Source organism: Pituophis catenifer, unplaced genomic scaffold (assembly GCF_029215685.1).
Source record: "Pituophis catenifer annectens isolate HBS135680 unplaced genomic scaffold, rPitCat1.0.hap2 SCAF_2, whole genome shotgun sequence".
Taxonomy (NCBI): domain Eukaryota; kingdom Metazoa; phylum Chordata; class Lepidosauria; order Squamata; family Colubridae; genus Pituophis; species Pituophis catenifer.
Genome location: NW_027256882.1, coordinates 167978640 through 167992498, shown reverse-complemented (window position 1 = coordinate 167992498; position 13859 = coordinate 167978640). Strand labels below are relative to the sequence as shown.

The following is a 13859-nucleotide window of genomic DNA, read 5'->3' as shown; positions in this document are numbered from 1 at the left end:
CCTCTTGTTCAATAGTGTTGCTAAAGTCTCTCTTTTTCTCAAACTGTCACTGAGATCTTGAGTAGAATGTCCTAGGTAGTTGAAATGTTCTGATCTTACTTTGTCCTTGTTTGGAGTCCTTGTGTTAAACTTGTGTCCTTCAATTCTTTTGCACAATATTTGTCCTTCATAGAATCCAGAGGAGCATGGTCAGCAGATGGTGGCATTTTATTAGATTTGAGAAAACCTTGTAGAGGCTATGTTAGGTTAGGTATCGTTAGATTGTTATGTTAAGTTATGTTATGTTAGGCTAGGCTAGGCTAGGCTAGGCTAGGCTAGGCTAGGCTAGGCTAGGTTAGGTTAGGTTAGGTTAGGTTAGGTTAGGTTAGGTTAGGTTAGGTTAGGTTTTATGATGTTGTGTTGTGTTGTGTTGGGCTGGGCTGGGCTGGGCTATGTTGTTATGTTATATTTGTATAGCCACCCATCTCACAAGAAAGTGACTGTCACTTGTGTGTATACTTGTTGGGGTCCATGGTGATGCTATTGGTGTAAATGCGATGGAGGTTTGGGGGGTAAAGTAGAAATCTGGGTTTGGAGCAGTGTCTTCTTCCCTGTTAGCACCATGGTCCTATTGTTTGTTATTACTTGGAGAATCTACTTCGAGTTGTCTGTATTCAAGTATGGGTCTGCCATCCAGTGTCTGAAAAAGTGAAGTGTCATTATCCAGTATGAACTGTAAATGATTAAGAATGCCATTTGAGCAGTTTGAGTTATGGGCTGTGGGTGACAACTAGTGGTGTTATCTTTTTCTGCTTTAATGGCCTGTCTTTTAATAGGTCCTCCCTGAGAATCAATTTGGCTCTTTTGAATAGTTTATTGATCTCGCTGAGTGGGCCGTTCAGTCTTCAGAAACCTGGTTCAATTCCATCAACTGAGCATTACTGTCAAGTGATCCAGAACAGGTGCAGTTCTAACATAGTCTAGGCTATAGGTGGTAATGTTTTCTGGGTAGAAACTGGAAGCATGCAAGATATGCATGGTGATTTGTAGGTTATCTGTATAAGGTGGTCAGGGCCGGATTTAGATGAAAAGAGGCCCTAGGCTATTCCACTTATGAGGCCCTTTCACCTATAGTGAAAGTGTAATTTTAATTTTGCTAACAATTTGAATGTAGGCCCCTCTTGATCTTGAGGCCCTAGGCTGAAGCCTAGTTAGCCTATAGGAAAATCCGGCCCTGAAGGTGGTAGTTATATGTCCATTGTGTATGACATCAATAGAATAGAATAGAATAGAATAGAATAGAATAGAATAGAATAGAATAGAATAGAATAGAATAGAATAGAATAGAATAGAATAGAATAGAATAGAATAGAATAGAATAGAATAGAATAGAATAGAATAACAGAGTTAGAAGGGACCTTGGAGGTCTTCTAATCCTGCTCAGGCAGGAAATCCTATACCTTTTCAGACAAATGGTTGTCCAATCTCTTCTTAAAAACTTCCAATGTTGGAGCATTCACAACTTCTGGAGACAAGTTGTTCTACTGATTAATTGTTCTAACTGTCAGGAAATTTCTCCTTAGTTCTAGGTTGCTTCCGTCCTTGATGAGTTTTCATCATTTGCTTCTTATCCTGCCCTCAGGTGTTTTGGAGAATATCTTGACTCCCTTTTCTTTGTGGCAACTTTGTGGTAATGGGCTTATTCTATAGATAGGTGGAAGGTGAGGTTCATAGGGGCGTGGAGGTCAAAATCATGATAGAATTTGATGAGAAATCCATCGGGTCCAAATCATGAAAAGGTCATCAGTAAATCTCAAATAAAGGAAGTATTTCAGGAGGTAAGACATGAGAAAGTGTTGTTCTAGATCAGCTGCAAAGATATTGACATATGGAGTAATTATGTGCCCATGGCTGCTCCATTCATTGGAAGCTGTGCCACTCATTTGCATTGTCAAAGATAAAGTAGTTATGGGTGAGTACAAAGTAACCCAGTCTGTTGTCAAGGCATGCTCTTTGGCATGGTGACAATGTCTGGGGTGGCTTGAAGTCCATGTTTGTTGGCGATGTTAGTATACCAACATATATGGCGGCTAAAATGGTGCTGATTGGCTGACCATCCATGATATCCAGTCTTCTTAGGGAATCTGTGGCATCTCTTATGCAGTTGGGAGTGCTGGTGTATAAAGTCTGAACACAAAGTCCATGAAACCTGACTTTCCAGTTGTATCTTTCTAATGCTTGAAACAATGGGATGGCCTGATTTACTAGAGTTGTGTATTTTGGCAAGTAGGTAGAAAATGCCTAATCAGGACTCTTGCGGTGTCTCCATGATTGGACAACATACAATGATTGTTCTTAGGAAACTGTTCATCAGATTGCATAATATTTCTGATATGTTGTTGTAAGAAGTGAGTTGCTATAATGTGGTGTTGGAGAGTTGCATCTTGGTTTCCTTGACGTAACCCACCTTATTCGCAATGACAACAGCTGCTTTGTTAGTTTGCTTGATTATTATGTCATTATTATTCTTGAGGGCTTGATGGCATCTGGTTCTGGATTGCTAGAATTGTTCCCTAAGGGGAATTTTTAATTGGTGGTAATGGCTTTAGCTTGTTGGTAGAACCATTCAGTTAGACATCCAATTCAGGATTGCATCCATCTGGGAGCACTGATGCAGCTTTTAAAATGCATCTGGAATTTGGTGTCATTTATAGTTGCATCTTATCCCAGGATGTGTTGTTTTCATGATGGTTGTGTTTTGTTTCTTCTCTTGAAAATATTCCTGAAGTCATAAGTGGCCAAAAAGTGGCCCCAGAGTGTTGTATATTTTGTGTGAGTTTAGTGTGATTAATTCTTTGGAATTATCCTCTAATTAGACAAGTGCATTGTAGATAGGAAAACTTGTTACATTTCTTATCATAATAAAGAATTATAAACTAATTCTGTATGGAAACAGGATATGTAAGGAAGGAGAACATTTTGGCTAGACACAGTTCAGGCCAAATGTACTGAACTATTTCTCTGTTCTTCCTCCCTCCATAGATGAAAGATTTCCCTTTGAAGCAAGTGTGGAATTTGTCTTTTCTTCTAGTCCAGAGAAAATTAAAGGTGAGTGAACAGCAGTTAAAGAGCAATGGATGCAGTACAATGAACTGCATCCCTTTGAATAGCAATAGCAATAGCAATAGCACTTAGCCTTATATACCATTTCATAGTGCTTTTACAGCCCTCTCTAAGCGGTTTTACAGAGTCAGCCTATTGCCCCCAACAATCTGGGTCCTCATTTTATCCACCTCGGAAGGATGGAAGGCTGAGTCAACCTTGATTCAACCTTGAATCCTAAAGAAGACAGAATTAGACCCAAGGCATCCATCTTTCATGAAGTAAAGCGAGGTCAGACTTATGTGAAAAGCTGCCAATTTGAGACAGTGTTGAAATATGGAGTAGAAACGCAAATAGATAAATATGATGGAGGCATGGAATTAATCAAAAACGGCACTCCAGATGGGAAGAATTATCAGCCTTCATTTGGCCTAGAACTCCTGTAGTTGTAATCAAAACATCTGGAGGGCACCAGTTTTTGGGGAAGGTCAGCTGAGAGCAAGACCAGCCCACTGAATGCATCACCAGTCATTTATCACAGCCCAATAGAGTCACGTTAAGCTTCTCTCTCTTGGTCTCCTGCCTGCAGGAAATGCAGAAATGGCAGCTATTGGCCTGGAAATTCTATCGATCTCTCTGCAGAGAAAGTGCCTTGGGATCTATTTGTTTTTGTAGGTATTTGTTCAATGTTTAACCTTTCCTTCAGGAGTTCAAGACTTAGCAGATGAGATTAGAAGGCTTTCTGTTTGCTTAGAATCTTAATTCTTATCTGCACCAGTCGTAGCTCCTTTGGCAGCAGAGAGAGCTTCGGCTGCCAGTTTAGGGCTCAGCCGCCTTTCCTGCTGTATGTTTTCTCAATTGAAATTATGGTCAGGGTAGAATATATTCTGTGATTGCGACAAAGAGTTGAGAAGGCAGCAGGAAATGGAAAGAAGAAGAGAGGCAGCCAACCACAATCTAGAAGGTTTTGTTCTTGTAGAATGAAAAACAATAAAATTCTATTTTTGGTTGACTTCTTTGGCTTAGAGGCTAAATTTTAATATCACAATGTTTACTCTTTCATTCCTCCCCACTCCCAAATAAACACACGAATAGGACAGAGAGGCCTCAGGGAGACAAATAACTCACTTTCACTCTTAACCCCCTTCTGAAAGAACACTCTCCTATTTCATTCTTCAAATAACTCCAATCCATGAAAAAGAAGACAGACATTTTCCACTAGGCTTCTCCTGATAATGTCCTTCTGGCATCCGATAGTGCCCGGGGTCTTTCAGCAGCTCAAGGAACTGGGTGACAAGATTTCCTACCTCTGTTTTGTAGCATCTTTTTAAAATTATGTCCTGAAGGCAATTTAATTGTTGCATTGCTGAAGATCACTATGTCCCATATGTCCCACAGACCTGAGGTTTTCATTTGAAGTGTGTTGTCCGGGTACAAATATCTTTGTAAAATGATAATCAAGATTTACAACAATATTCATTACATTAACATTAATTCTATAATATTAAAATGACAATATTAAACAATAATCATAATACTTGCTTCTCTCTTTTAACATATCTTCTTTATTTCACTAAACTTTTTCTTTTGTTTCCGTTTCTAACTTCCATTTTTATTATCTAACCATTGATAAAATAAGTCCCATGTCATATAATATTCAGTTTGTTCTTTCTCCTTAATTGCTAGCGTTAGTCTATTCATTTCTGCACATTCTAATATTTTCCTGATCACATTCTCATCTGTGGGGGTCTCTTCAGATCATTATATTTATATGTCTATATTTACTAAGAGAATTGTGAGGGTTATAGAATTTGCTTTCTTATTTTTGTCCCTGTGCATATCCATGAAAGATCAACTACATATTCTCTGAAAAAGAGATAAACATGTCCACGGTGTAAATAGTTGACGAATTTAGCACAGATTTTAACATTGTTATCAGAAGAATGGAATGGAATGGAATGGAATGGAATAGAATAGAATAGAATAGAATAGAATAGAATAGAATAGAATAGAATAGAATAGAATAGAATTCTTTATTGGCCAATTGTGATTGAACAAACGAATTCGTCTCCGATGCATAAGTTCTCAGTGTACATACAAGCAACCAGTGATAAATCATGATCATAATCATCATAAAATACATTAATCATAAATCATAAGATACAAAACTTAGTGATAGTCATAGGATACTAAATAAGCAATCAACCACCCAAATCACACAAGGATACTATATAAAACAATTAATATAAATCGTAAGATACAAGCAACAAAATTATAATCATAAGAAGATAAGAAAATAGATAATAGGAAAGATGAGAAAAATAATACCGTGTTTCCCTGAAAATAAGACCCTGTCTTATACTTTTTTGAACCCTGAAATAAGCGCTTGGCCTTATTGCCATGCGCTCCAAAACCCAATTGGGCTTATTTTCAGGGGATGTCTTATTTTGGGGAAAACAGGGTAGTAATACAGTCCTAGTAGGTAGCTTGACAGTGTTGTGGGAATTAGATGTTTATCAGGAGAACATCTTGGCTTTTTGCAACTATTCAATTGCAGAAGAGAAAGCAGAGGTGTGCCCTAGGAAATGCCACTTGCGTGAGAGCTTGGTTACATGTACCCCTCCCCAAATTTTAGCTTGGTATTGGCAAGCGGGAGCAAAAGCATCCAAAAAACGTTGGCTGCATTTTACTTGGATCAACAATATGCTGCAGCAAGGAGCAAGATTCCTTGTGGGGCAATTAAAATGGCAGCCATGCTTAGTATTGAAAAAAGTTGCTACCGTTGGCGCCTTAGTTTTGCTGGGCAAGTGGTAGACATTTTAGAGAACTCAGGCGGATGATGCCAGTCCCTAACACAGAGTTTGGTGAGCCTGCGGCGTAATCTGCATCAGAGAGAAAAAAAAATACCCAGCTAGTCTTTCCACACATATGTATGAAATGGTGATACACAACGAACATTTTCCTTCTTTGCTGTGAAAGATGGAACTACATGGATTAATTTAAGATAGAGAAGCAGACTGCTTGTTGGTCTTCTTGGGGCCACCTTGTCTTTTTTTCCCTCCCCACAGGCCGAGAAACCTATAGAAACAATGCTGATGTCGCCGTGGATTACAGTATCTCTGATCCTATCGTCCGCTGGGATTCCTACGAGAACTTCAACCTGCAGTATGAGGACAGCCTGGAAGGTATAAAAGGCCTGATCCCAGGGAACCCCATAGTACTTAGGACTCCAAGGCTACATCATGGCTGGCTAGGCTGCTGTTCTGCATCTGTGCAAGGGAGAAAAACAGGCAGAATTCAGCATCTGGAGGAGTTCTTCTTCAGGCTAAACAATTGTTATGAAACTAGTTTGTGGATGATTGCTTGGAGAGGGTGAATAGAGTGGGGCTTAATAGAGTTCTAGGGCTCCATTCTACAGTAGAAGCAGCAATTTATATTAAGGCATTGGATAGGTGTGCATTTGCCTAATGCAGTGATGCGAACTATGACTTATAGACTATCAGTGGTCTGTAGAGGCTCACTGCAGCCTCTTTACGTTTTCTGCCAGAGCCTGCTTATCAACTTAGCCCCCTCTGGTATTTCCTGCCAATCAGCTGGTTCACAAAAATGGATCAATGGCTGAAAACAAAAAACAAAACAGTTCTGTTGAAAAGCATCTCTGACCAGCAGGTTTGGGCTATGAGTTGTTGATAGAGATTAGATAACTCAAGTAGTACAATAATTTGGGACTAATTTGGGGGGTGTACCAATTTTAATTTTAAAAAGTCTTTAAAGTTGAAGAATATACAAATGCAACTTTTTGGTGCCTATTTTCCCAAAAGGCAGCTTGGACTTTCTTGGGGTTCTTTTTTTTGAAACAGTTTCACTTCTCCTCAACGAAGCTTCTTCAGTTCTAGTCATTAAATGATGTGACAATGGGAACTCCTAGATAAAAAGATAAGGGGTGTATTTAAATGATGGATCCCTGCCTTTTCTGAATGCTTATTTAATTGTCTGTACAAAGTCTGAGAAACATTGCATAATGTGTACAAATTGCAGCTGAGCAAATTATTGGTTCAGAATGTTGGTTACCGCAGCCTATAAATGTATGTTTATTTATAGTAGTATTAAAGTGTGGTCCTAGGACCTGGGGCATCCCCCAAGATCCTCTCACATGTCTACAAAGTCAAAATTATTTGCCAGCTTCAGTGGTGGGTTTGGACCGGTTTGCAAGAACTGGTAGTAAAACCGGCGGGAGGCTCCACCCACTGACCCCAGAATTCTGCACATTCTGTAAATGCGCAGAAGCGTGCACGCACAAGCGAAGTGCACACACACGGCCCTTTTGCAAACTGGTAGTAAAGGTAAGTAGAACCCACCCCTGGTCAACTTATGTTAAAAAATAATACCATATAAAAATCCCCTCAAACAATCTTGACAAGTGATAGGGGTAATTTTAATTTTTAATGTGCTAAATGTTGAGAAATATAACCCATGCAAACAAAAGCTTTTTGGGGGGTCTGCCATAATTTTTAAAAGTGATAAGGGGTCTTGGGAGAGAAAAGTTTAAGAAACGCCACTTTAGAAGAGGCTGAATGTGCATTCTACTCAACCTTGAAATATAGGTAAAGTTGATGCTTTTTTTTTTTTGCTTCGGTGAAATGGCTTTAGGCCAATTTAGACTGTTGGATGTTAGCTCCCATAGCTATGGCCAGTAAATTGTGCCACAGCCGTGCACATTTTTTGCTGCGCCATAGCAGGTTTGTGCTGTGCCTCAGCCCAATCATCACAACAGAACTAAGTTGAGCTCATTTCCTTCTCTCTTAATTCTTGAAAAGTTTGAGACCAGCTTATTCTGGACACAGAGAGATGAAATCATCTCTTCCTACACGCATGCATATAAAAATTGGTGGCTTCCTCCCCCTCCCTTCCTGGGAGCTGTAATCCCACCAGCTGCCTTTTTCTCAGCCTATCCCCCCACCCCACCCCATTACAAGTTTCCTCCCAAGGTCCACTTAAAGTAAACTTGTTAAGAACCAAAACAAATAGACTACCAACAGGAGTCATTAAATGGCAATTTGAGCGTTGTGGTGTGCTTGCGTCAGATCCCAGAAAAATTCCAACCGGATGGCCTCAAACTTCCTCCCTCCGTCTTCCCAGCAAGAACTGATGCGTGGAGAAACGGAGCTGTGTTTCAGAGTGCGATGTTTGTAGCTAGAGAATGCCATGCATTTGGGGGATGGAGCCTAACTTAGATTGACTTAGATTAATGGGAGGGTGGATAAGGGCTTCTTAAGCCTGCTTCGTGTTTCTATCTATCAAAGTAAGCACATCTCTGGATAAGCAGTAGTGGACTATTGCCCTCTGCTGGGCTAAAATGCTTAAATTTAAGCGGTACTACAGGTAACCCTTGACTTAATGGCCACAATCAAGCCCAGCATTTCTATTGCTAAGTGAGACATTTGCTGAGTGAATTTTGCCCCATGTTACGACCTTTCTTGCCGCAGTTGTTAAGTGAATCACTTCAGTGGTTCAATTAGAGATAAGGTTGTTAAGCAAATCTGACTTCCCCATTGCCTTTGTCCAAAGTCACAAAACGTGATCCCAGGACAGCATCATAAATAAGAGTCAGTTGCCAAGCTCCTGAATTTTGATCATGCGACCATGAGGATGCTGCAGTGGTCGTAAGTGTGAAAAACGGTCACAAGTCTCTTTTTTCAGTCCTGTTGTAACTTTGAACCAGTTCATTGGTCACTAAATGAACTGCTGTAAGTCGAGGACTACCTGCATTGAATTAGAGGTGAAATCTATTGGAAAATCCCTAGACTTCTTAATTGAAATAGGCTGACTTGATTGCTGATTTAAACACAAAAATGTTTGGTACCCAACAGTATTACCTTGTATTATTCACTTTATAGTAGTAACTTTATGATGATTTCTTGCACTTATGATCTTCGCAGGTCTGTAAAGCAAAGAAAAGCTGAAATAAGATCCTCGGCACAATTGCAATTTCATTTAACGACTGCTTCACCTAATGACTGAGTTGCTGCTCATTTCAGTACAAGTAGTCCTTGACTTACAAGCATTTGTTTAATGACCACTCATTGTTACAATGGCACTAAAAAAAATGACTTATGACCAATCCTTGCACTTATGAATGTTGCAGCATTTCCCACATTCATATGATCAAAATTTGGGTGCTTGGTTAGCAGCATGTATTTACAATAGTTGCACCATCCTGGAGTCATGTGATCATATTTGCAACCTTCCCAGCCGGCTTCTGGGAAGAGCAGAATGCTTCAACAAGCAAAATCAATGGAGGAAGTCAGATTGTCTTAACACCTGTGTGATTCAATTAACAATTGCAGTGATTTGCTTAGCAATCAGTGACAAAAAGTAAAATCAGTATGACTCTCTTAACAACCACCTTGCTTAGCAGCGGAAATTCTGTTCCCAATTGTGGTGGCGCAGTGGTAAGAATGCAGTATTTACAGGCTAATTCTGCCGACTGCCAACAGTTTGATTCTGACCGGCTAACAGATTGACTCAGCCTTCCATTTTTCCAAGCTTAGTAAAAGGGGGATTTAGATTGTTGGGGACAATAGGCTGACTCTGTAAACTGCTTAAAGAGGGCTATAAAGTACTGTGAAGCGGTATATATGTCTAAATGCTATTGCTATAAGCTGAGGACTAACAGCATATGAATTTATTTACGTTATATATCTATTTCGTGCTTTATAATCCCTTCCCAAACAACAAAAATGAACCAGATTAGATATTGTTCCAGCTAGTCAAAACATTGATCATTTACACTTCACATAATTGCGGCACAATTGTTTGCAAGTAGCGCACTGCATGGATCTCTGTGTCATTCTTCTTGGTTCCTCCTGCTAGCAGAAACCACAAAAATTGTTTATTTACTGTGGATCCTGTATTGCTGGTTTCAAATGAGCTAAGGATCAGAAGCCAAGAACAAACATGGCTTCTGATTCTGACCTATTTGGAAAATGTCAGAAGCACCAAAACAGAGGTTGTTTAGAGGATAGTTTTCGCCGCAAATATTCCAAGTGTAAACATCTAAACCTTTGACCTGATGAGCTGCTCAGTATGGAAGTTCAAGACCACATCTAGGCAGTAAATGTTGAGCTCTCCTACAACCAGGAGTGGTATTCACTTACCTTTGCTACTGGTTCACAAATGTGAGAGCGTGCGTGACCTCTGCACATGCACAGGCCCTTCCACACATGCGCAGAGCATAAAAAATGGGACGTGATGATATCCGGGTGGGTGGGCAGAGCCTCCCTTAGCTGCCGCTACCAGTTTGCCTGAACCGGATAGAACCGGCTAAATACCACCACTGCCTACAACCTCTGACCTGGTTCCTCTCTTTTCCTTTGCAGATGTCTTACACACTCAGGGTCCTCTGGACGGAAGCCTGTATGCACGGGTCAAGAAGAAAAACGAGCTGAGTCACTTCTCCTCCAGCAACGGCAGCCCAGGAAGCCTAGAGTCTCCACCACCACAGGGTGGGCGCCTCTTGTCCATCAGCAGTGACTCAGGACACTCCTCTATGCTAACGGAGAAGGCAGAAGACAACACGCCTCCATCCAGGCCTCAGCCCACACCAGCTGAGAAGGAAGAGTTGGATCGGCTCTTGGGGGGCTTTGGCGTCCAGCCTCAGCAGCCAAGTGAGGGGTCTTGTTCTCATTCAGTTTCCCCTCCTGCCACTAAAGAGAGAGAAACAGCCATCTTAGAGGATGAACTTTCTGATATAGGCCAGCCAGGAAGCTCTTTCTCCTATCAACCTCCACGTTCTGGCCTGGCCCGCCATTGTTCTTGTCGTCTGGATTATTGCTCCCACAGCCCCGAGAGACCTCGCAATATGTCCTATTATAGGCCGGAAAGTGTTTTGGAGCGGCGGCAGCCCATCCATAATGGGGGGCACTCTCACCTGCACTCGGAGGGGTATGAGGAGAAACGACGCGTGTTCCGTTCCCTTTCGGAGGGCCTACAGCCCCATACCTACCCCTACGGCCATGAGCTGCTGCCTCCTCACAGTCCTAACCGGCGGGAGCCCAATGAGCTGCTTATCTTGGAGGACCAGCCTACCTTTTTATGCCCATGCCAAGATTGCCAAGAAGCAGCACGGGAAGAATCAAGGCTGCCCCTGGCTTCCTTCTACAACTTACACCTGGATCAGGAACCGGACTTCTGGGGGGTAGACAGGCCACCCATGCTTCATCATCCTCTCCACCGGGGTGGTCAGCCAGTGCCTATCCTAATGCCAACCAGCTATGGGCCCCATTCCATGCCCCATCATCAGGCTTTTAACTTTGAGCCCAATGTGATGGCCACTCATTTAGGCCATGGGTATCCAGCCCACCAGAGGCCCAAAGTAACAGAAGATAATGCGGAGGCATTTGCTTATCATCGCTATGGCTCAGCCTACCATCCAGTTCCACCTGGATATACCTGTGGCAGAACCCCAGTCAAGCCCTGCCTCTCCCCCTACACATCGGGGTACTTGGCGTCTCCTCACTCGGGCTCCATTTCACCAACCAGCCCACTGTATCCACCATCCCGGAAGCATGGATATGAACTCCCAGAGGGCAACGATGGATACTTACTGCCATCATCCACAGAACAACCATGTGGTGAGTGACAGGAGTAAAAGTTGCTCCTTCTCCAAGCCAGGAGAAAGAGGCAAGAAAAGAGGGGATCCTTTTTCTGACATGATTAGTAATAATAATTTTAAAAATAAATAAATAGAAAAAAGGGCCATTAATAGTAATATTTGGGACTAGAAAAAGAGCATTGGAAAAAAACCACAGCAGGACCAGTCCTTAGTACAGGTAGTCCTTGACTTACGACTGTAATGGGGCCTGTCCATTGTGGTTGTAAGTCATGACATTTGTAAAACAGGTCCATCACATGACCAACCAATTTCGTGATCTTTTTGGGGTGATTGTTAAGCTAACGCAACAATCATAAAGTGGTCACCATGGACATTAAGTGACTGCCACGATTGTTAAGCAAGCCATTTTTAATTTTCTTTTTAATTAATCAGTGGAACAACTTGCCTCCAGAAGTTGTGAATGCTCCAACACTGGATGTTTTAAAGAAGAGATCAGACGACCATTTGTCTGAAATGGTATAGGGTTTCCTGTCTGATCAGCGGGTTGGTCTCGAACCGTGATGGTGAACCTATGGCACCATTTCGGTGGGTATGTGAGCTCAGCTCCAGTGCGTGCCGGCCAGCTGATTTTCAGGCCTTCTGGGCCCACCGGAAGTAGGGAAACAGGCTGTTTCCTGCCTCCAGAGGGCCTGGTAGTGGTGTGTGGGGAAGGCCCATTTTTTGCTCTCCCCAGGCTCCAGAGCCTTTCTAGGAGCCTGGGGAGGGCGAAAACATCCTTCCTCACCCACCCGGAGGCCTTCTGGAGGCCGGAAACGGCCCATTTGAAAGCTTCCGGTGAGACCAGTGTGATCCAGTGTAATCAGTGGTGGGTTGCTCCTGGTTCGACCCTGTTCAGGCGAGCTGGTAATGGTGATAATGTGATGTCAGTGAATCAGTTCTCTATGACTGAGCTGGGCCCTCCTGCCCGCCCCCCCGTTATCCCTACCTTTATTTGTCATTTTTTAGCCCAGCTGATAGGTGCGGCAGAGTGGATTGCTGTGCCTCAGCTGGGTAGAAATCTAATGCGCTTGCGCGGAGCACAAGTTTGGTGTGCATGCGCGAGAACCGGTGGTAACACCCGTTGGAACCCACCACTGAGTGTAATGTATTTTGGTTCAGAGAATTCTGTTAGAAGATTTTGGGCTTTCACTTCCGAAAACTTCAATTCCTAGGATCCTCGGGGGGGCTAGGAATAACCTTCTAAGCGGGTATTTTTTATCTTTATGTCATTGATAGCCTACTTTCCTTCAAAAATAGGAGCTCAGGGCAACATATACAATGCACTTCTTCCTTTCTCTTTTTTCTTCCTAATAACCATTGAAGCAAATTCTATTGAATAGGACCAGACAGTCCAAAGCCACCCAATTAGTTTCATAGTCGAGTGAGGATTTGCTCTTGGGTTTTCCCTAATCCATCATCCCAATCCATTGCTATATTCTTTTCTTTTTAAATGCGGAGTGTCCCAAATCTGGTTTTGCTGATAGTTAGATTTTTCCTTGGGAAGAACAAGAAGAGAGGAAGAGTAGTTTTCCAGATGGAGTTCCTAGCAGCAACTGTTGATCTATCTTGGGAATAATTCAGCAACATTGAGAAGGTCCAGACATTCTCCAGTCTGGTGTTCAAGGCTTGCTTGGTAGAAAGCCCCAGAATTGGGACTGAGTTCATATGAAGTTATTTATGTCTTTACTGATTGTCTTGTGCACATCTTCCATTCCTTTTCCTTAGAGCTTCAAGACTGCAGGGAGGGCATCCCCTGGCAAAACCTGCCCGCCTCTCTACAACCTCATCAGCAGGAGGTCCGAGCTGCTTGTACAGATGAGTCTACATCTCCCATGCCTGTGCACACCAGCAGTCCTGTATTCAACAACAACAACAACAGGTATCTTTATGTCTGAATGCACTGAACCTTCCTAGTCATTTGTTAGGGTCAGGGGTGGGCTTCAAAAATTTTAGCAAGGAGTTCTCTGCCCGGTTGCTGAGTGGGCATGGCCATGGTGGGCATGGCCTAGTCAGCCTCCTGCACCACAGCAGAGGGGGTGTTTTTGCCCTCCTCGGGCTCTGGAGGCTTTCCTTGAGCCTCTGCGAGGGTGAAAACAATCTCCCCAGGCTCCAGAGGCCCTCTGGA

At 42.4% G+C, this 13859-nt stretch overlaps 1 protein-coding gene across 3 annotated transcripts in view; it reads left to right on the top strand.

Annotated features, from left to right (window-relative positions):
* The window catches only part of TNS2 (tensin 2), a 149393-nt gene that overhangs the window by 115471 nt on the left and 20063 nt on the right, over nt 1–13859 (top strand). For all 3 annotated transcript variants that reach the window (XM_070938008.1, XM_070938010.1, XM_070938009.1), the window contains 4 exons: nt 3022–3087; nt 6150–6266; nt 10461–11714; nt 13460–13613. In XM_070938008.1, coding sequence (XP_070794109.1) covers nt 3022–3087; nt 6150–6266; nt 10461–11714; nt 13460–13613 — 1591 coding nt within the window. The remainder of the gene's footprint in view (nt 1–3021; nt 3088–6149; nt 6267–10460; nt 11715–13459; nt 13614–13859) is intronic.